Raw genomic sequence first — 23,011 nt, 5'->3', positions numbered from 1 at the left:
TCGTTAACAGCCTACAGTCCAAGATCAAAGAGGTTTTATTATAACAGGCTCGCATTGTATGTGACATTAAGCCAAGAATAGCAGAGTTCATTATTCAGAGTCATGCACTTTGATTGGACCTACTACAGATTTAATTACAAGCCCAAATCAAACTGGCTGCTACACAAAAACCCCTCTATGATGATTTCATGGAGGAGTGCTGCGTTATGAAATGAGCTGGCGTACCTTCTTTTTGGCGTTACAGTGGCAGCATACGGTCCACAGGTATTTGAGAGTTCTCCACAGCAGGATTATGAAGAGACCCCCAAAGAAAGTGACCATGGAAGAGGCGAGGAAAGCCCACCACATCCGCTGGCCGTTGTTATCACAGGGCACATCTGGTGAGAACGGGATGATCACATTCATCTTGGATATGTGGATGGATGGGTCCGGGTTGAATCTCTCCCTGTTTTTCGGCATTACCGACTTCTGGTCACCTGCCAGCCCCTAAAAACAAACAATCAACTCAACTGGGATTCAGGGCCTTTGGGGAGCTCCAGCCAGCGCCCCCTGATGCCACAACGGCTCAGGCATGTTCAGCCAACCACCTTCCGCTCCTCTTCCATCTCATCTGGCTTCACTCTAAGCAAAGATGTAAAAGTTAAAGTCCACAAGAGCCACACTCGCAATTAAAACAAACAAACAAAAAAAAAAAACCAAAAAAAACCCCCCAAACTTCTTTTGAAATTAAGATCTCAGTCGTGCGCCTCACGACGCGTGTTCGTTGCCGGGATTGCGCGTCATCCGTTAGACGTGTGCGTAAAAATCAAATTTCTTGTTCAAACTCCTCAAAACTCACGGTTTTCTCACAGATCCGATGGATGAAACTGCAGCGGCGTTATGATAACACTGAAGAGGCGTGCTGTCGTCGCCAGTCGATTCACTCACTCCCCCACCTTGTTTTTTGTTTTTTTACAGCGTAGCCTTCAGCAGGTCCGCTACTTGAGCTCAGCACCGCGCACTGTTGAATGCCGTCCTCGCGTCAAAGGCCGCAGTTTGTCGTTTCCTTTACGGATATATCGTTTGGGTTGGGAAAAAAAATGACCGTTTTATTCTTGTACGCAATTCTCGTTCTCCGACTCCTTCTGTCACATCCATTTGTTGGAAGATGGCATCGCAGATTTACAGGTAGCGGGGGAGGAGCCATCAATAGCAGACGTCGATGCTTATCTTGATGTCTGGTTATTTATAGTGACCGCTTCATCAATTTTTGATGGTTGTAACTTTATGGTTAGAGCCACCGTGCTTTTAAACCCTTAATTTTGTACGGACGTTTTAGTTTTGTACATTAGATCTATGTTCCTAAACTATAATCACATTTCAAACTGTATTTCTATAATAAGGTGGGGCAAAGTGACGAAAATGAAATTCTCTTATTGGTGTCCTACATCTTTATATGGAGCTTTAACATCAATCTAAGGATGTCTGGAGCCTTTAAACGAGAAAACGTTTTCTCCAGCAGTGATGGAAATACGGGTTTAAAAAACACATTGCAGCAGAGAATACACCATACATTTTCATTGTTTCCACGCCACCACGCATTAAAGGCTTAGAAAACCCAAAATGTAAAAAGTTTCCAAATATTGGAATAAGAGTATTTATATGGGCAGTTATAAAACATGGTAAGGAAAAGTACTAAACAGGACATCTTGTTTTCTCTCGTCTAGTGGTAAATTACTCCCCCTCGAGGACAAACTGTGCACTGATTGAGGTCCAACTTGAGTCCAGTTTTTCTTGACAAATAACCAGCCTACTATTTGTGAGCTGATGTTAGCATTCAGATGTGCAAAGAAAACACAGACAACTTGCACTCCATTAACTGAATGTTTAATATTTTATAGAAACAATAACCTTCATTTGGAGAAAGCCTGATGTAAAGTGTTTTATCTGACATCCAGATGAAATGCTCTCAACGTGATTGACGTGAAAATTCAAGGAGGAACACGTACATGTGTTTAGCCAACAGATGAAAAAAATAAAATAAAATCCCTTCTTAAATTTAAAAACAAAAAAAAATAAAAATCCACCTGACAAAGAATATTGGCAGAAACTAGCAAACCTGCTGCGTGATTTACAAGGAAAATTGCAGTGTTAATAAGTGTGGTGTATTAAATATATTTAGCTTGGCACAATATTATATGAGAGGAGTGAAATGATCCAAATAAAGACTGACATAATGTGAAGGAAGCAATTTCTCCTCTATAAATAAGAACATTATTCACTAGAGAGCTACAGTTGTATAACAAAGGATCATAACCAACATCTTTGACTTGATTAGATAAATTAAATGGCAAGAGAAGACATAAATATCAAGGAGGGAACACAGTGGTCCATCTTCAGTTTGGAGTTGATGCAGAGTCCCTGTGGTCTGACAATTCAAGGGATTAAAGGAGTGCTACTGAATATGAGGGAATACACAATTCAAGTATTGAAGACTAGTGTAAACAAGTCTCTGTACTACATAATTACTGTAGTAGGAATATTGCAAATCATGTGTGCTGATATTGCTGTAAGTGAGAAGTATTGGATGTTAACCATCGAGTCGGCTGTGAACTGCTGGATTTGAACATCTTCGCTACATCCTGGAATGTTTCTGGTTGACATGAACAAGGGGAGATACTTTTACAGGGCTCCATCTGGAATCCACAGTACTTTACTCTGTTCCTGCTCCACGATGGTCATGATCTGAGTGCAAATGTAGGAGACGCTGCCTCCCTGGACAATACCTGCAATACAGTTGGGAGGAGGGTGGTATTTTTGTGGTTAACACATCCCATTGAAAGTTCTTTCATTTTTTCCCATTCAGTCACTCAGCTCCCAGACCAATGTGATTTTTTCTTATTTTTGCATAATCCAAGCACTACTCATTTTCAATTATATCAAGCATGTAATGAGACTAATGTTGACACCAACCAACAGGACTGTGGAAATAAAAGACTTACAGTTGTAAACTGTGAAGACAAACTGGTATAAGCTGTCTATCAACAGATACTTTTAATGAAAGTGCTGATAAATATAATCACAATCGTGGCATGTGTGCAGAAGTTGGCCGGCCAACTCTCCCTAATAGATGGGATCAGTTGTGGTATGTGTTCATTGCAAAAGCCCTTGTGTATAAGTCGCCTCCTTTTCTAGTCATTAATCAGGCAGACAGTTGGGTGTCAGACTGTCTGCTGCTCCAGTTACCAGAACTTTAACTCTTCTTAAAGAACACACATACAGTGCTCCCAATACCTCCTCTTTAAGACTAAACTCTAAATAACATGAAATAAATACAGTTAAAAACAAATCTCAGAGACTATCACCAAAAATTTTGGACATACAGCGATAAATGCCATTAAACAGTTTGTGTCTGATTATTGATGAACTGACTTTTAAGCCCGAGGTGAAAAAATGGTTACAAAAAATACACCTTTCTTTGTAAACTGGGATTCAGTTTGCAGTTACACATTTCTGTGTACTGTAGGTGTGGTTAAGGTTACAATAATTAGAATTATAATGCCTGTATACAAATTAACATCGAGTGAACATAAGCCTATCCCACCAACCTGTGAAGAAGCGGCTGTAGTCCTGCTCTATTTTCTGCGCTGCCTCAAACTGCTCCCTGGAATGTTTCTGAGACAGTTTATCCCGCAGGTACAAAGGGTCCTTCTGCTCTCTGAGGAAACATCAGCCCTGTCAGCCTGCTACAAAACCTCATTTCAAACACTCAAAGTGTCAGATTCTTGATGTCAACAAAACCGTCACAATTTCCATATTTTGTATTACTAAAAATCTGCAGACATGTTTATAAACAGTAATAATAGTGTGTGGATATTTTAATACATCTTGAACATTGCTAAATACAAATTTAGAGTGAATTTCTTTTATACAAAAATGTGAATACATTTATCCCAATTCAACTGCATATAAATTATTCATGTTTCTGGGCTGCTACTGCCAACATTAACTTAAATGAAAACCATTTTCCTGGAAATTCTACTGGCAGTAATAGACAAGAAAGTCTTTTTGGATAAATCAGCAAAGTTAACAAGGATCAACTACCCTTATTAGCATTTTATCGAAATAAAATAAAAAAATACTCAGATGTTGACTAAAGTAACTATAGATGCAATTTAAAGGAGATATCTACTAGTTTTTACAGCAAAACTTCTCATTTCTGCCAAGAAATCTAACAGCTTAGCTTCAGTGAAATCTCCCTACTTTAAACCCATCCATCCCACTCAGTACCCATGACCGCACAAAGCCTTGAGAATTCATGTGTTTACCAGTCTTCATCTTTTACCTCTGACTTAACCTAGAATACCACTGTCTCTCTCCTTTCACTCATTATGCAGTCAACATTTTGGTCTGCTGATGCTTCTCAGAGGATAGAAACCCATGAAAAACCTCCTGTCAGTTGCTGCAGCAGGCAGTGGGAGGTGTGTTTTTGTGTACATGGAAGCTGAGGCCGGCAGGGCATCGTGTGTTTTTAGCCACCCACACCACGAAGCGGAGCCACAGGCCTCGTGAGCCCCTCCCAGGACAGCTGGCACTCAGCTGATGACAGCGAAGGCTTAGCAGGAATCAATCTGAACCATGTTTGCCTGCTGCACCGTTTCATAGATTTATGGACGCGTGTGTGTACGTGCGTGGTGGAAAAAGCCTGTTCCTGCCCGACCCGAGTTTGCCCTGATTTGCATGCGTTTGTGTGCGCATGTGCATGAAGCACCATGCCGAAGGTTCAGCAGATTTAATCTTCCCACGGATTACAAATGAAAAAGCAGAGGATCTGTGAGCCATCACCATCAGTCGATGAAAACAGGTGGTGGAAGAGAGCACGTCGTGTCTTCGCAACTAATGATGCTGATCAAATTTTGGTTGATCAATTCGTTTTGTTATGGATGGAGGGCAAATGTGATTATAAAACCAGCAAGACTTCTGCAGATGCCAATTTCCCAAGCAACTGTCTCAAGCCAGATAAAATTAAGCATAATCAGGAATAATCAGTCCTTCAAGTGAGAATGGCTTTAAAATGGGGGAACTTTAAGTAATCTTTAAATAATTCTTTATGACCTGACATTTTTAGATTACATATTGATTTAATGCCCAAGTAGTTATTTGCAAAATAGAAACAGATTATTACTTTAGTTCAGAATATACGGATGAGTTTTGTTCATGAATGTGGCTTTATTTGAAAATGCTATGGCCCACATTTTCCCCTTTCTTCTCAGAAACAGCCTCGAGAGGCAAAAGCTTTGGATGAGTTCTCTCTGTATGTTGTTCAAGGTTTGGAGCTTGACAAATAACTGGGTAAACAAAACTGGTACCACAACACAAAGCATGCTCAACATGTCTGACAGGTAGAAATAAAAAAAATATTTTAAAAGTCAAAGCAGGCATGAAATTACTCACTTTATCTGCTTGGCATTTTTGTAGCGGATGAATATGATGATTGGGTAGATGTGAACCATGTGAAGACGTTCAATGGCGTGAGGGGCAATGTCAAGTAAGCAGTGACAGTCCTATGAGAGAAGACAACATGAGAAATGGGAGAGGTTTCAAAAAAAACAAAACAAAAAAAAAACTGCAGAAAATATTTATTTTCACGCTCTGTGTGTTTAAAGACTTCTAGCAGTTTATGGGATATCAACAACAACATAAATGTCAACATAAAAAAAAATAAAGGTTCTTTGAAAATATGTAGCCAATCAAGTTATTTTAATCAGTTTGGAAGTTTGGCTGTATTGCATTATTTGGAATTCAGCTGAAAGTCCTCTGAAGATTGTAAGAAAAGTTGGAAAGACAGCAGTGCATAAACTTCAAGATACAACTGCTATTGGTGCAGGGTCATAAATGTGTCATTTCTGGACAAGCAAATCAATAAATAGTGCAGATTAAGGTTATTTTAAATTTACCTTTTCTGTGATTTCTTTTATTGAGGCGACTGTTGTCACGTCAAAATGCCCACTCCTCCGTTTGTAATCAATGAACACACAATCCTTTACTCCACGCTCTATTGCCTGCTGAGATGCCTTCATAATTTCTAAAAGTAAAGAAAAAAAAGCAACATTTTTTATTTTAATATACACGTCAAGTTCTCTGATCTTTGAGTTTCATGTTAGGTAGCTCTCAGTGAAATCTCCCTTGCGCAATAACACAAGTCTGATGGACACACACATCCTTCATGTATAAATTCACACAAATCAGAAGCTCACCAGGCAAACAGCGACAGAACTTGGTAGGAGCCTCCTTCTCCAACATGTCCTTACAGGCCTCCACTAATGGACCCAAGATCAGCACTGGACGAGGCGAAGAGTACTCCACCTTCTGAACCCGCTGGTACATGAGGCTCACGCCGTCTGTGCAGGGAATAAACCAAAGCAATTTATTCCAAAGGCATAACAGGAGAGAGACACTGCTGCTCATTTTAACCGTGGTTTCTGTGTTATGTGAAAGCTTCAGTTTCTTTCAAGAAAAATCCAGCTATATAAACACATCTTCATGCCTGAGATCTGCCTCACAAATCATCACGTAAGGTTAATAGGGACATTCAAAGTAGCAGTTTCTATCTAGTATCAAGCCTAAAGAATAAAATCTGAACTTTTCAAACTTGAGAGCATTATTAAGTCTTAGAGATTAGGCTTAATTGGGAAAAGGTTTTCATTAAAAAAAATAAATGTATGAACTTTTCTTTAAACACTTAAAGGTAACTATTTTAAACACCAAAGACTAAAATTTATTTGGTAAAACTGTGGTGTCTGTGATGAAATGTAATTATGTTTGTTGCACCTCCAGATGCAGCTGTGTGAAGTCTGATAAATTGACTGAAGTCAAGACTATATCCAGTAAATTAAATCTTGGATGCTTAGAAAGTGAGCAAGCCTCTGCAGCGTGCTCCACATTCAAACCTCTGACAAATCTGCCTGTGGTTGAACAGATTTGTGGGTAATTTTACGTCCAACTCTTGTGAAGGAATGTGTGAAATACAATAATCAGATTCTGCTGTATTCACTGTGAACTTTTTGATTTCAAACAGTCCTTTGTAAGTTTAACAATGTGACGACAGTATAATGCAATGCTGGTGAAGTAAGCGCTCAAGAAAATCCAAATATGTGCTTATTCCAGAATCAACCTTTCTTATACAATTATGTGTCTTTTGTGCATTTTTAAATAAAGTTGTGTTTAGAAGAGAGTTTCTCACCCTCTGTGATGGGTAAAGAATCTGTGCTAATGGCGTCCAAAGCCGTCATGTCCTTTCCATCCTTGGATCCACTCCGTTTGTGCTTTAGCCTCCGGCGAAAGAATGACCTCCGAGCAGCAGCAGACAGCGTCCTGCTAGTGCCGTTTTCATCCTTCATATCAGCCATGCTGTGCCTTCTGTAGAATTCCTGGTCCATCCTTATGGAGATAATATTTCAATCCATATCAACATGCTATCAAACTAATGTTCTTTAACATTAAAGTTTGATGAATGTAGAATTTCTCAACAGATTTTCTAAATCAGAAAACCACAAATTCTTACACTGTACTTACATGTATTTACTTGGAATCTGTCCTTTCTCTAGTTTCTGTGCACTCTCATCAAGCTGCCAGGCCATCCAGAAGCCAAAATTACCATTTGGTAGTGTGTCTTCAACATAAAGGATGTCATCTTTCTTAAAGCTTAGCTCCTGCTCCATTTCTGCCACTCTCTCATAAAGTGCTCTGCCAAATATGAATAAAGTAGTTGGGGAAGATGTCAATGGCATGATAAACAAAACTTTGCAGACTATAATGGAAAAACAAGTCTTACAAGCTATACTCTACAAGCTTCAACGAGTTATTGACCTGACACTCAAATCACCAAAACATGTCTGTTCTGTTAGCTCAATGTTCCCAAACTTTACTGCCCATTTCCCGGTGGTTAGGTTCCATTTTGGATTTTGTTTAACATAAAATTAAGAGGCACAATATTCATGTCATCTCAGCAGTTTAATTTCAGTGGCCTGATAAATATTCAGGGTACCTTATGAAAAATCCATCTCCGGTACTCTCTCTTACTGCATCAAGGTTGTCTGCATAGTTCTGGACCTTGAAGGTGATCGTTTCAGCTGGTTTCAACAATTCCAGGTAAGCATCTTCTTTAGTTTTGTTCTTCATGCTGACACCATTGTACTGTTTAAAAAATAAATAAATAAATTAAAACTATAAAGACAATCATCTATAAGACAGAAAGCAGTCAGATTCTATGTCTAAACCTGCTTTAATGTGCTTTTCTTCTAGCCTCAGAGCATTATAATACAGGTACACAAATCACACAATTATGTCCAGTATTGTTTTCACTACAGCTACTGCAACTTACTTTTTATTGAACACATGACAACTTTGGTGCGTCACAGTTATTGACAAATATGAAAGATACCTCCAGCATCAAATCTCCAGGCAGTAAACCATCAGGACCCCTAGCAGGGCTGTCATCATCTAAACTCTCCACAAAGATGCCATAAAGGTTCCCTCCACAGATCTGAACTCCCAGCTCCACGTGGATCCTCTTCAGCCTCACCAACCGATACTCTGGAACCCTGCGTGGATTTGAACCAGGAAGCCTGAAAGAAAAATACATTTTAAGAAGTTCGACCAGTAGATTCAAAGTCTATTTTAAAGGGCTGTATTAAAACACCATATCAACCCAGCGAACATAAAAGCAGATATAAAGCTACTACCTGGAGGAGATGTGTGGACTAGTGGCAGGAGTCGTTTGTTTGGATGCAGGAGTAATCGTGCCTTCATCCTGCTCACTCAGTAAATCTACAGTGGAGTGATTGTCCGGTGTGGTGGCTCCGCTGTCATGGGGTGACGGCTGGTTGCTGATGGATTCCATCCGAGAACTAAAAAGATGAGAAACAAAGTCAGAATCTTTTCTAATCATTTAATATTTTACCCTAAAGTCCAAATAACTGTTTTTTAGAGAATACACTTTAGGGTTTGTTTACTGTTATAGCACATTCGTGCCATCTCCTTTTTAGTGTTAATATTTGTTAATCATAATTACATAACCCATTTCTTATTCCTGTGCTACAGTATGAAGTCTTTACGATTGTGTACTCATGCGTTTGCTTTGCACATACTGTGCTTTATACAGAAAAGGGCACTGCTAAGCTCTCGTCTCCCTCTTACCCTGAACGAGAGTGAATCCCCAGCTGAAACATGTGTGGATTATACTGAGCCAAAATGGTGACCGTGTCACATTGCTGCCCGATCACCAGCCGTGCCTGCTGCTCATTGGCATTGCGAAGGTTGATTCCATTAAACTGGAAACAGAAGGGATTCATTAGAGGCAGAAAAAAAAAAAAAAAAAAAAAAAAGATAAATCATGGATATGCAGTAAAGTAGCTAATGTACCTCAAGAAGTTGATCTCCGTACTCTAATCGAGCTTGATGAGCAATGCTACCTGCTGTCACTTTGGACACAAACACTCCGCCATTCTCTCCACTCACAATGGAGATACCAAGCGGTTCTGCTCCCTTCTGTACCGTCACATTTCGTGGCTCCCCCAGGTACGGCCTTCAGGAGAAAAAAAAAAAAAAAAAAAAAAAAAAAGAAGAACATTTATGTGTTTTGACATCTTATAGAAAAGTTGCAAGCATGCAACTTTGGGGAAGGAAAAAAAAAAAAAAAAAAATTAGAATAAGCTCTTCCCTTCAATCTAATGTTTTCCTACACAATATGAGTCTGCATGCTATCATGCATGTCATGTATGCAAATAATCACCGAATCATGTGACATTTTTCACACAAATGTGTATTGTTCAAACAATAATATGCACGTACCAGCCACAACATTAAAAACCCCTTGCAGGTAAAGTAAATAACAGTAATCACAATCCTGGTATGTGGCTGATACCACCCACAAAAACAGCAGCACCATATGAAGGCAATGACAGTCCCCAACTGGACAATGTCAGGGCCTCCAACCTCTCAAAATCCCAATCTGATCAAGCATCTGATGCTTGAGCCTGTAGCCTCATGTCTGACAATACCAGACACGCCCAAAGGTCTTATGTTTGTGCACCTAATGGTCCAAGCTGTTTTTGTAGCACACTGTACCAAGAACAAGGTTTTAATGTTGTGGCTGATGTGGCAAGCGTGCATTTTCAAATCCCACTTCATGTCATGCAATCATACAACATTTAACAGCATTCTGAATAAATAATGAGCAGAGAAGATGACGACCTAAGGATACACATCCATTTCATTACTGCCATTATTAAACATTCAAAAGAATCTAGCACCGCTGCTGCAAAGTGAGTCTAGACTGTAACATTTATATATGCAGAGTGTAGGCAGAATGATAAGATCTGTGCTCCAACAGTCCTGCAGACAGTGCTTATACTGTATGTGCTACCAGCACAAGACAAACCTCAAGCTTCTTAAAGAGAAGAACTTGGGCTTAATTCCAAGTGGAGGTCTAACAGAGGAAGTGCAGTAAGAGACAAATCTGAGAAGCAGAATGACAGGGAAAAAATAAAAACAGACAAAGACAGAAAGATTTCAAGTTACAAGGCTCAGCAGCAGAGAAGAAAGTGAAGATAATAAAATGATCGATTGTGGTGACAGTGTTGGATGGAGGCTTGAGGCTTTGTTTACTGCTTTGCAAGCATTTAATCACAATGAACCAGACAAAAAGTACAGACAAATGGTGGAAAACATGTCTTGTGGTGCTGAATCATGGTGGGATAAAGATTCGGACAATGACGAGGATTCGGTTGGCCTACCCTTCCTTTCGCCTGTCACCAATTGAAGCAGGGCTGACTGATATCCTAGGTTGGGTGGAAATGGAGCTCTGCGATTGGCTGCTAGTGAAAGACGACGTGTCCAGGTTGACAGGGGACATTGGAGGTGTTGGGCTGCTACCCTCCGAATGTGTAAGCGAGCCTGGAGTGACGGAAGATATTAAAAAATTGAAGTAACATTTGGTACCAGTAGATGTTGCTCCCAGACTGAACAGTACCTTTGTCAGATCCAGTGGCGCGAGGATAACGAATTGGAGGGATCTTAATCCGTTCTGCTCTAAATTGAGTACCAGAGGTGCCTAAGAAAAAAAAAAAACAGGAAATTTATTAAAAGGGTCAGTTGACCCATAATGGAAAAAAAAAGAAAACAAGAAACATTTTCTCACACAACTGAGGGTATCCAACCATGTTGATATGGGAATTCCCCAGGAAATATATGAACAACTGTGATAAGCCCCTTTCCCCGACACTGCTAATCTAAATATTTACCACAGAGCAAATGTTTGAAGTAGCCAGTTAATCACCATCGTCTCCTGAGCCAATTAAACTGCTACAAGACTTTCTAACTCATTACAGGAGAGTTGCATTTAAAACTGACATTGCATAAATATAATGAGTTTAAGAGTAAAATTAAAGTTAAATAATTTTGTGTCACAGAAGTCAGTGTTTGCTAACAATGCAACTCGACGCCAGTTAGGTGTTTTGCTAGCAGTGATAAATAGTGGGCTAAATAAGTGCGGACTGAATTAAGAAAAATGTAAACAACATTATTCACATTTTAAACATGTCGTGATTACCATAAAACTAGGGCACCATACATACTCATTCTGTTGCTGCAGGGCAAGGAGTTAGTACTGTGTGGTGGTTGGCTGCAGCTCCGCTCAGTCGGGTTTCCAGTGCGCTTGTGGCTGAGGTCCAGACTGAGGCGACCTTGATGCTGGGGGCTAGAGTAGAGGGGGGGGAGGAAAAAGAAAAGGCCTGCGTAAGTCCCCCGGCAGTCAATTATTCAACCCAGGGCAAGATATAATTTGCTACATGCCATCTGTCCATGAGATCTGGGGCAGGATACACAGTTGTTTCGCTGCTATAAATACACCATTCAGGATTTAGCAAATCTGTGGTTAAAATGAAAAACAGTACTACTAGAACTAATGTCTACTTTGCAGTAAGCATCAAAATAAACTGTTAAATCTATATATAAAAAAAAAAAAAAAAAAAAAACAACATCTGAAATTGTCTTTTATTTCTAACTAATGCACCAAAAACCAGAAGTATGCAGAATACAATCACAGCAAAAAAAGAATACAGAATAATTATTAATTAATCTCTCTCTCTGCTTCAAAAGAGACAGTCTAACAGTTGAGATAAAATATCAGTTTTCTAACAGATATAGATATTTCAAGATGTCGTAACAAGGAAAAAAGTAAACTTAAAAGCATTTGGAGAACACTTTTCTCCAACGAGGCCGATGACCTAGCTCAGAATTTCTTAACGACGTGACCTGGTTCTGTCCCAAAATCTGGTGGCTTTCTTTGTCCCTGCTCCACATTTCCACCAAGTTGTATTTGACTAGTTGCTGCATTATCTGTCTAACAGACAAAAACAGCACTGAAGATACTCTACCTGTCGAATAATTCAATTAATCATGGGTGAACTCTATTAAGTCAATTCAAAGACCTGGAATTGAGAGTTCTGTTTCACCGACAAATTGTAGTGGTTTAGTCGACTCAGCTACCTTCTTCCTATTAAATGTCTGCAGTGAATGAGGTGTGATTGAAACAGAAAATTTTACTTGACACTATAAGCAAAATAAGTATACTCATTAATTCATATATTCACATGGCAAAATGACAAGATTTATTTTTAGGATTCACAACAGTAAAAAGGCTCGTGAAGAAGAGTTGGACTCGTGCATGTTGAAAAGACTGACAGAACACCTTGTGTGTGTATGAGGATGACTGCTCGAGCTGGGAGCTGGAGGAGGGTTGTTGGCCTGGACCTCATGGCTCCAGGCTGTGTAGACAGGGTTCCTCATGACAGCCGTCACAGCAGGGCAAGGGGCAAAACTTCGTTGTGCAGGGTCTGGAGGACAAATAGTGGGATTAGACATCAACAAGTAGTAGTTATGTGACACTTCCATCCTATAAATATCAAGCCTTTATTAGTTCAATAGAAAAAACCCCAACAAATCGAAATCAACTTTCTATTTTTATTATTAGTGATCCATGCAGTGTTTGGAAATGTGAAAAAAAAAAAAATGGAAAAAAATGAACACATTAAGCTGTTCCCATAACTTACGTGATGCAATGCTACTGTAGCTTTTGGGTGCATATTGTACGCTGTACCGATTGGTTCGTATAGGAGAGAAACGTAACAAGTCCACTGGCTCTGGGGAGTGTTCATCGTTAGAGAAACTCTGTACCTGCAAGGAGCAAACGTACAGCTTGTAAGCCTTTTAATTTTTGAGGAAATAAGGGACACAAAATAACACAAACCATAGCATCTATAAAAATGTCAAATAGTAAATTCCTCAACATGTTCTTTAAATACTCAGTTACCTGAATAGGAACAGGAATGTGCAATGGAGTCACATTTCGACGTAGTGCTGGTGCTGATTTTGGCCGGTATCTCTTTTTTCCTTGCACTTCTGTCCTGTACCGGTTCTCCTCCTCTTCTTCCTCCTCAGCAGGTTTCTTGGAGCTGCCCTTGGCCTCTCCTGGAGGGCCATCATTGAAATAGCATTGGTTTCCCACCTCTCCCTTGTCCTTAGGATTCGTAGCTTGGGCAGGGGATGCTGGTGGTGTGCCGGTGGTAATGGTGGAGTCCGACGCGGAGCTGTTCTGCTGCCGATGCTTGAACCTAAACGAGTCGCTCCTTGCTGGTGGGGTGGGGGGTGTCTGAGCAGATTCAGACACTGAGCTCTGCGGTGAGTGAGACAGGGACATGTAGTCCAGTTTTTGGGCTGCATCAGGTCTCCTGAAAGCATTCATGTCAAAAATAGACTTCCTCTGTTTGGGCTTCTTATAGATGGACAGTTGGGTGTACTCTGAAACAGTTCCCACTATGACTTTAGGCCATGTGCCTCCACTGGGCTTGACTGGCGAGCTCTGCACTCGGTCCACAGCAGCCTGTGGTGAGCTGCAGTCGGACAGAAGAGGGGTGAAGGTAAAAGGCCGATGCTGGAGGTCCTGCCTCCGGTAGCAGAATTCTGGGTGGGGTTCCGAAGGACTATGTGAGGCAGAAAAGGAACGGGAATGCGGGGAACCATTGGAAAAGGGTTTGTGGTGGGAGTGAGTGCTGCCACTGCTGCTATTCAGGGAGTCACCGGTATCCTTGCAGGCTTCCTCCCCTCTGCTGCCAAAGTCACAGCTACAAATGTCAGTTTGTGTGGAGCAATTGTGCTTAGAGTTTCTGCAGTTTCTCGTGTGGCCCTCACAGGACTGGAGTCGCGGGTTCTTTTCAGAGTCTCTCAAAGTTTCATATAAACTCTGCCCAGAACAGCTTTGGGGAAAGAACTGTGCAGGAAGAAATGTTGATAAATATACATTAAAATAGTTTAAATGCAATAAATAGCTTCCGATGAAATGGACGATCGCTGACATTTTTAACCACAAACTTGAGATAGCATTTAAAAATTAAAGATACTGGTAGCAATTAAGGTTTAAGAAGACTTTGCATTGTCTATTAACCCAATGAGCATTTGCACAAAGTAAGCATTGTACAACTAGCATAAAGCCTGACTATTGGGAGTCTATTAGAAGAAACAGCAGTATGTGATGTTACAGTTGTGAGAATCTGTATGTGTTTGGGTTACTGAGTTTTTACCTTCATGAGGGAGAGGCTGAGAGAATTTCGGCAGTTTCTCAGCAAAGACTCACATTCAGAGAGCGACTTGTTATCGAGCGCAATTCCATTGATCTGAGGAAAAAAAAAAAAAAAAAAAAAAAAAAAAAAGTCCCATAAATAAGAGCCTACTTACCTAGACATCATCATCATCGTACTCCATCTTGAAATGGCGTCTGCAAATGTGCTAGTTATGGTTAGAATTTAGATTACCGGTATCTGAGGTGTGCGCATCCTCATTACACAACATTAACCATTAAAATGATGGCTGATGTGTACTTGGGTACAAAAATAGTGGCCACCTGCCCTTAAAAGTAATCAAGTCCCAAAAATTCCTTGATTAGGATTATGGAGGTACTTTATTTTTTAAAATATCAGATTCCTGTAAATAATGCAAGCCTTTTTTAATAATAAAGTGAGATCATACTGAATTCCCTGTCTCAAACATGTAGGTAGGACATCAAGACAATTCAGGACTTAAGTAGGATTGTGAGACCTCCCAAAAACGAAGCTTAGACGCATATTCAGTACAGTTACTGATACTGATATCAAAGCAGCCAGCTATGATAGAGTGCATGATGTAAGACTATCAGCAAATGATGGTCTATTAATGAATTTTGGGTCCTGGGCAGTGTTAAAGCTGCCAGGGATAAAATTATAGCATAAGGACAAATTACAATATAAAAGACAGATTCAGATCATAATGGAAGCCGTTTGGAATAACCGGCATATTCCAGACCAATAAAGTGTAACATATATGGTGGTCTAAAACTTAAATATAGTCAAGCCAAAAATGATTCCCAGTCATGACTTTTTTTTTTTAATTTTTTTTTTTTTTTATCCAACATAAGAGTGCTGAAATCAAAAGATAAGTAGACTATATAATTGTGTTATGGCCTGTATGTATGGTTTGTGTGACAAGGGTAAGTTTGGGAATGTGCTAGCTTACTTTCACTAACATTTAATCCTAGTTTAACTGACAGATTTTATATTATCTGACATATGAAAATTACAAAACTATGTTAATAGTGTGCAGCAGTGTACTGTGAGCATCTTTGTATTGTAGCTGATATTTTGGTACCTCCAGTGAATTTTTAGTAATGTCAGATTTTACTTCATCTCGGAGGTCAGCCTCACTGGAAGCCCACAGTCTCCATTATATCCTCTCTATATAACAGTGAAACTGGCTGCATTACTTCATGTTCATTGAAGTTATGAAATGTATACATATACACAACAAATTTCCTCTGTTTCAACACTGTACTTTGAAGGCAAGTAGTTGGAACATGCTGCAGTTGTGCTTGTCTTAAAACAACTTGAATGTGGTCAGTAGAGGGCACTAGAGACCACAGCCATCTCTTGATAACAAACAGGCTTTTATCAAACAAATGATAAACTTTTCAGTGATCATACTTACAGCTAACAGTCTGTCACCAATAGTGAGACTGCAGTCTTTAGCAGCTGGGCTGCCAGCAGCCAATGTGGCAACAAACACTCCACTTTCCAAACCTAGTCCACTGTCTATGAGGAAAAACAATTAGAAAAAACACACCCCAATTACCATCACATATACAGATAATTAAACGCAAATACTTTGCACTTTAATGTCATTACTAGCTTGTCAGGCAGACATTATAACGGTGAAGTTTATTACTTATTTGGAAATTGAAGCTGACCTTTGTGTCCAGCTAAGTTTATCTGGATTGGAGTGATGATCCGTCCTCCTAGTGACTTTCTTCTACGAACCACCATATTAATCATGCCCTCACCACTCAACACAGCTTTGATCACCTGCTTCCTGTCTTTATTGGTCAGGTCCACGTCATTTATTTTAAGCAACCAGTCATTTACCCTGAACAGAAATAAGAGAGAATATAATAATAATGAAAGAGAAGCCAACTATGATGTGTTGTGTAAATTGACATGTATCAAAAATCTGATTTTCTGAGTGCTGCATACTAAATTTTACAAGTGAAAATATGAAAATGTGTTTCTATTCTCCAAATAAAGCTTATTATTAGAACCAAAACTCAGGTGTCAAATGACAAAGGGAACTCAAAACATTTATATACACTGAGGAGGAAAGTGACAGTTACCTTAATCTTCCCTCAGCAATACTTCCTTTATCCACCTTAGTTACAAATACACCACAGTCCCCTGGTAAATAGGGATCATTTACCCCTTCAGCAATATCAAATCCAAGTGCTTTCAAATCCATGTCCTGCAAAAATGAAAAATCACGAGGAATATTATGATTTTTTGATTCTGAATTAGTTCATTCATTAAGTGCAATTCTCTAAAGGCAAATCACATTTCTTAAAAAACAAAAAAGAAAACTCTAAATGATCCTTACTCTGTGCTTCTCAAATTCTACAACTTCTGTCTCCCACTCCATTGAGTCAGTGTCTATGGCTGAATCATGTGAACTGTGGGCCATCAGCTGACGATATCTTGCTTCCTTTTCCAGCTCATCTTCCAACTTTTCTCTGCAGGAAACATGAAATATGTAGCTCTTCAGTAAGTATTTCAAAGTAATTTGAACTGTCCTGTGTAAATAAAATTCATCCACTGGGTGGCACAAAAGATCATTAAGGAAGAGAAGCACTTTTAACACAAATATAAATCAATGAATAATATTCAAGTTTACCTAAAATAGAACACAAGACATTTATCTGTCTCAAAAACAACTTTTGGGAGAAATAACGCACTTTAGTTCTTTGAGTTCCCGCGTCGCATCGTTCTTCTGCTTTCTCATGTCATCCAGATTCCTCAGAGCGTCTGCCAGATCACTCACAGCTCTATCCCTTTCTCGTCTCAGGTTGTCACACAGTGTACTGAGTGATGCACATATTGTCATCAGGTGTCACATAAAATACACGCAAACTATTTTTGCCCAAGCCTCCTCGCAATGACATGCATCTACATCTATATTTTTTTTTTTTAAAAATTCTTACCGAATGCTCTCTCTTTCTGCTACAATCTTGTCCCTCTCCTGGAAGGCCCAGTCCCGCCGACACTTGGCGACCTCAGCCTCCTGCAAGGCCTCCTTCAGCTCCTGCGAGATGGCCTCATACTGCTTCCTCAGCATCTCGATCTCCTTGGTGGCTCGTTCCATGTTCATGGTGGCAGAGTCCTGTTCCTGCAGGAGTAGATCAAATTGATGGGTGATAAATGTCACCGGAGAAGTGAAGGTGCTTTTAGTCCAATATGGTATTTGATAACATGTGGCAAATTCCTCTAAATGTGTGTCATAAGAAAGTATTTGCATCTTTCACCCACTCTGTACACTAACTTTGCAGTAATATTATACTCAACACATGTTTTTAATTATCAGCTTTACATAATTTTGGTGCGAGTTAAGCTTGAAAGCTCATTGATGCAAATACCCGTTTGACAGCAGTCATTTTGACTTGACATGGCACAAACACAGATGTTACAAATTAGAATAATGAATCTTGTCCTCTATTGAGGTGAAGCTTTAATGTGATTAGTATCACCTGTGTTTACCTCTAGCAGCAGCCAGAATGGCTGCTGTGAGAAAGGTTTGTTTGAATAGATCATTTATTTTTTCTGCTTGTACACTAATCAATAGACTAAATAAAGTGCTTTGTTGGTTTTTTTAAATACAAGGTATTAATTACAAGCTATGAAGACATTTTGTTGCTTTTTTTAAGAAACAAAACTTTCAACTTAGCTGACTCCATCCATCCAAAAACAAATTTCTGTAAACTAAGATGTAGTTTCCATCTATGATGTATAAAACAGCCATAGACTGGATTAGGTATATAAACCAGATATAATAAAACAAATGTAAAACTCAGTCTGATGGTGTATCTAGAGCGCTTGCACTAGATACACTGTTGCATTAATTCCATTTCAGTCTACAGTTTTGCTTAACAATCCATTTCTGACGCAGTGCAGATTTCTGGTGTACTTGGAAGTGAGGGTGAGGCCTGTCACTACAATTATTGGTAATTTCCTAATGTAGGCATCCCTGACTTTTATAATTAATCTGACAATCACTGCAAACAGAATGATGGGTGAGTACACATTTCTCAACAGAAATCAATATGTAGAAACCAGCCAGCCGATTGAAGAAAAAATAAAATAAAATAAAAAACTACTACTATGTGAGATGGGATGAAGGGATTACTGTCAGAGAAATAAACCAATCCCTCCATTTGTGATGATAAATCATCTGTCCGTCTGGCTACCTGTCTGGCCTGGTAATACTCTTGCAACAGCTGGTCCCTCTGGATGATGGCCTCTGTCCTCTCCTTCCGGGCCACATCTCTTTCCTCACGCACTGTTTCGATGTCTTTGCAGGCCTGGTTCAGCTCCTTTTGGGCCTCAGCTTTGTCCTTGACCTCATGACAGAATTTCTCCAGCAGCTCATTCTTTTCACAGATTGCTCGGTCCCTGTCCACCAGCGCTGAGGCCAGCTCCTTCATCAAAAAAATAATAATAATAATAATAATAATAAAGAAAATAAAGAAAAAAGTAAATTTCTATATCTTCTTAAATTTTTACCTTGAGAATTTTGGAATATTTTAATATGATTTGCATATTGTTGTACATTTCCTTTTATGCCGACGTGTTTCTTACATCGCTGTGATTCTGGAATTCCCTCCTTGGGGAGGAATACATTCTTATCTCAGCACAAAGATATGCTGCCAGACAAACTTCCTATTAGATGAAGAACTAAAGAATTTTGCTCCTCTTAAAAGGATTTTTTATGTATTTATTTTGGAGAGCTTCTCAAGTTCATTTTACACAGAAGAGTTAAAAAGCATAACCAAATTTCTCTTCCTGAACTGTGGGTTTTAATAGCAGTGATCATGACGTGGTTACTTTTTAGCCACCCTAAACCTTTGACTGTTGCCAAAAAGAATGACTTCAGCAGTTTAACGACAAGAGATATTTAAGACACAGATGTTACGCAAATGGTCATTCTTCATTAACAGTTTCACTTAAATTAAAAGGAGCCCTGTAAATCTGAAGAAATTAATTTCTTTATAGTGCATGTATAATTCCAAATGTCTCTTATTACAATAGTTATTCCTCCAGTGCTTTCTGATCCCGTCTGTGAAATGGTTAACCGTTTTCAGTTCTCACTGATGATCCCTCATTTTAGCTTTTACCTGTCGGAGAGCCTCCAGCTCCTCACTGGCCACCCGTCTCTCTGACGAAGTGCTCTTTAGCTTCGCCTCTGCCATCTCCAGACCCGTCTGGAGCCTGTCCACCTCTTTGATCACCTGATCCCGCTCACTCATGATCAAGCGATATTCACTGATCACAGAGTCCCGCTCCTCCTTGTACTTCTCGCTGTCCTTTGCCGCCTTGAGCTGCTGGGTCTTGAGCCGCGTCACCTCAGACTGCAGCCGTTCCATCTCTCGCTGTAGCTCCTTATTGTGGGCTGTGGCCTTGGATAGTTCTTGGTGGGTGTTGTCAAACCTGCATCAGGCAGGGATTAAGGAATGCAGTGGATTCAATGCCTCTATTAATTTCCAAAGGGTAAACATTTCTACTCTGTCTTGTGCTTAAAACATTAAAATCATGAACAATAAGATCATAGACTGATCAAATGTGGAATTTAAGCATCTAAAAAGAAAACTATAAATGGGAGGACATCCGCAAAGCTTCATCTGCCTTGAATTAAGCACATTTTAAGCACTGTGCAGATCTGACTTTGGCTCTGTACTCAAGTACTCAGTTTGTAGTATAATTTGCTGCAACTGCTTTTTAGTTTTTTAACAGTTGCTCAGTTTTTGTGTGAAGTTTGTAGCCCTGCTGGCTTTGTAGACCTAATAATTCCAGCTTTACCTTCTTATTGAAGAAGAGTATTGCTGCTGATAGTGGATGGCAGCATCTCTTTGTTTCAGCAGCATGTCGAGTTGCTTCTGCAGCCGGTGGTTCTCTTCCTCAGCCTGGTCCAAACGACTCAAATCGGCATTGTGACTGGCCAACTTGTCATTGTAGCACTTCCTCAGAGTCTCATAGTCACTCTTCACGGCCTCCAACTTGTCCACAGCTGTGTCGTAGAGTTTGTTAAGGACATCAGAGGAGCCCTCTCTCATTACCTGCAAATAGCATTAAGTCGGGTTATTTAACGAATTAGAGGGCAATAATGGGACTATATCAAGATAAGAGCTGATGCAGTCACTTGGAAAAAGTTATCCGGAATACTTTTCAACTCTGTAGATGCTGAAATGTTGTGCTGTTTGATATAAATCTAAAGTGAAGTGCCTAAATCATTTAATTACCCGTTTCAGTGGAGATTAAACAAAATGTTACTTTAAACTGTTGAAATATCACTTGAACTGTAGTGAACCAGATGATAACTTGTATCTAGCTTCTGTCTAGCTTCTTAACATCCTATAGGGCAGTCTGCTTCTGATGCAAGCAGCAACTGGGGTATACTACATGCTTTTAGCATGAATGGATAAGCTTAACTACCATTAAAAATGTATTGCCATTCAATTTTACTAGTTCTGTGGGAACTGTACAGGAAGCAATCGCAGGAGACTGTGGTCGAAACAGTGATTAATGTTACCACAGTTTCACCAATTAGCAACCACAGCTAAAAGATGAAGACGCTCAAATGTACAATAAGTACAGTCGACCTGACAGACAGAATTGCTGTCAAATCAGCTGAATAAACTTTTTGACTTGCTACCAGTAAGTTAATTAAGTTAATTTAGTTAATTAAGCACTGATGAGATCCAATGGACTCAGTCTGGCTTCATGTTTACAAATATTTTGTTTGTAACGTTTAAATTACTATTGAATCTAATCCAAATCATGAACAGAGTGCCAAAAACGGACAAACCAGGACACATTTAGACATGAAAAATTATAGTATGTAATTGGAATCTAACAACTGTACAATAAATGTCTTCTCTGGGCTGGCATCACTTAAAACTAATTTGACTCCTAATTTGACTGAGGCTGAACAGTAGTTTATGCAATGATGACATGACTTCTAGAGACAATGGGGAACGTATCCTTGCTATCAACTAGCCCTGTTATACACATTCTCCATGGTTATATAAGGCATTGCTAACATTTAATGATATGGTCTTGTGACTGCAGTCACGGTGAATGTCAGACTGAGTAATGGTGAGAGACTCAGGTCAAGTCATTTTTGTAATCTGAAAGAATGTTTTGATGGATGGAGACATGGAGAGGACAGAGCTTGTCTGACCCCATTTGTCTGAACAACATTGTCCTTTTGGACATAATGGTCACCGAGACAAGAGCAAATTAATGTCCATCTCAAATGTCAAGATCCAACTGATTTTATGTCAGCGGCCAACTAGAGATGGAAAGGGGTGTCTGCAGATGTCTAGATAGTATATACCCATTTATATTTTTGTGTCTGTATGTTGTTTGTGTCCCATTTTTAAGCATGAATGGTGACAGAACTGAAAAATTACACAGGCACCTGCTGGTGTAGCATCTTCATATCAGCTACTTCCCTCTGATCATCATCATGCAGCCTCCTGAGCTCCTCGCAGGCCTGTTTCACATGGTTGTGCTCCCTGACCAGCTGGATGTTGTCCTGTCTCAGCACCTCGAGCTCCTCTTTCAGCTGGGTGTGCTCGCTCACCAGACGGCTGTGCAGTGTACTGTGGAGATAGCAGAATGGGTACAATCAAACCATGGGTGCTGCCAGCGATTTTTAAAATCAGCATTTACAGCACTGAATATATACATCTCCATCTACTGTGTCTCTGGCAACATATATTCAGCTAGTAAATCATAAATCAAAAAATATTTGGGGACACACACACACACACACACACACACACACACACACGTCATTTGGATCGCACCAGTTAGCCACAGTGTAGGATGAAGAAAGTAAGTTAATACTTGAATGTAGTAGCTAAAAGCAGCTTCTTAAAAACATCTGAAATGTTTGCTGTAGCCAGTTATGTCACTGCAGCTCTGCTGATTTGTGGTCAGGACTCTAACTTGGCCACTGGGACATGATTTACTGTTGTTGTTGATTTGCTTTAGGCCATTGTTTTGCTGAATCACCGAAACTCTTACAAACTTCAGGTCATAAACTGCTGCCTTGACATTCTCCTGGAACAATTTCTCGGTGCAGTTTCAAAGTAAACTGCATAAATTAATGATTGCAAGGTATATTAGCCCTGAAGCAGAACATCAGTCCCAAACTATGACGCTTCTTCTGCCATGCCTTACTGCTGGTCTACAGATTATTCTCACAGACGTAAGCACCATCTTTTTGTTTTTTATGATTCTTTTTAAAAAAAATATTTTATTAGTCAAGAGCAATTTAGTCTCCTTTTTGGCCTTCTTCCATTGATACATCATGTTGATGAGATTTCTGTGGGTGCTTTCCACTT

At 39.6% G+C, this 23,011-nt stretch overlaps 2 protein-coding genes across 10 annotated transcripts in view; both read right to left on the bottom strand.

Moving 5' to 3' along the window:
• The window catches only part of LOC309713520 (calcium-activated potassium channel subunit alpha-1a), a 101,353-nt gene extending 100,143 nt beyond the window's left edge, over positions 1-1,210 (bottom strand). For 2 of the 8 annotated variants that reach the window (XM_082545199.1, XM_082545202.1), the window contains exons 1-2: positions 588-1,208; positions 226-486 (exon numbers count right to left, since the gene is read on the bottom strand). In XM_082545199.1, coding sequence (XP_082401325.1) covers positions 226-486; positions 588-605 — 279 coding nt within the window. In that variant the 5' untranslated portion in view covers positions 606-1,208. Of the gene's footprint in view, positions 1-225; positions 487-587 lie in introns of all 8 variants that reach the window. The other 6 variants (XM_082545204.1, XM_082545205.1, XM_082545201.1 and 3 more) reach the window with 5 other exon arrangements.
• A 639-nt stretch (positions 1,211-1,849) lies between these two features.
• LOC309712980 (disks large homolog 5-like) overlaps positions 1,850-23,011 on the bottom strand; it is a 30,370-nt gene continuing 9,208 nt past the window's right edge. For both annotated transcript variants that reach the window (XM_082544265.1, XM_082544266.1), the window contains exons 5-33: positions 22,081-22,264; positions 20,460-20,716; positions 19,778-20,090; positions 18,851-19,081; positions 17,591-17,775; positions 17,345-17,470; positions 16,990-17,122; positions 16,733-16,857; positions 16,313-16,488; positions 16,054-16,157; positions 14,619-14,711; positions 13,352-14,308; positions 13,092-13,215; positions 12,731-12,875; positions 11,616-11,737; positions 11,012-11,092; positions 10,776-10,935; positions 9,403-9,565; positions 9,178-9,311; positions 8,724-8,888; positions 8,423-8,606; positions 8,027-8,175; positions 7,555-7,725; positions 7,223-7,419; positions 6,237-6,380; positions 5,937-6,064; positions 5,434-5,543; positions 3,588-3,697; positions 1,850-2,765 (exon numbers count right to left, since the gene is read on the bottom strand). In XM_082544265.1, coding sequence (XP_082400391.1) covers positions 2,662-2,765; positions 3,588-3,697; positions 5,434-5,543; positions 5,937-6,064; positions 6,237-6,380; positions 7,223-7,419; positions 7,555-7,725; positions 8,027-8,175; positions 8,423-8,606; positions 8,724-8,888; positions 9,178-9,311; positions 9,403-9,565; positions 10,776-10,935; positions 11,012-11,092; positions 11,616-11,737; positions 12,731-12,875; positions 13,092-13,215; positions 13,352-14,308; positions 14,619-14,711; positions 16,054-16,157; positions 16,313-16,488; positions 16,733-16,857; positions 16,990-17,122; positions 17,345-17,470; positions 17,591-17,775; positions 18,851-19,081; positions 19,778-20,090; positions 20,460-20,716; positions 22,081-22,264 — 5,275 coding nt within the window. In that variant the 3' untranslated portion in view covers positions 1,850-2,661. The remainder of the gene's footprint in view (positions 2,766-3,587; positions 3,698-5,433; positions 5,544-5,936; positions 6,065-6,236; positions 6,381-7,222; positions 7,420-7,554; positions 7,726-8,026; positions 8,176-8,422; positions 8,607-8,723; positions 8,889-9,177; positions 9,312-9,402; positions 9,566-10,775; positions 10,936-11,011; positions 11,093-11,615; positions 11,738-12,730; positions 12,876-13,091; positions 13,216-13,351; positions 14,309-14,618; positions 14,712-16,053; positions 16,158-16,312; positions 16,489-16,732; positions 16,858-16,989; positions 17,123-17,344; positions 17,471-17,590; positions 17,776-18,850; positions 19,082-19,777; positions 20,091-20,459; positions 20,717-22,080; positions 22,265-23,011) is intronic.

This window comes from Aulonocara stuartgranti (genome assembly GCF_965226115.1).
Source record: "Aulonocara stuartgranti genome assembly, chromosome: 8".
NCBI classification, from domain to species: domain Eukaryota; kingdom Metazoa; phylum Chordata; class Actinopteri; order Cichliformes; family Cichlidae; genus Aulonocara; species Aulonocara stuartgranti.
This window is presented reverse-complemented; position numbering and strand designations above follow the sequence as displayed.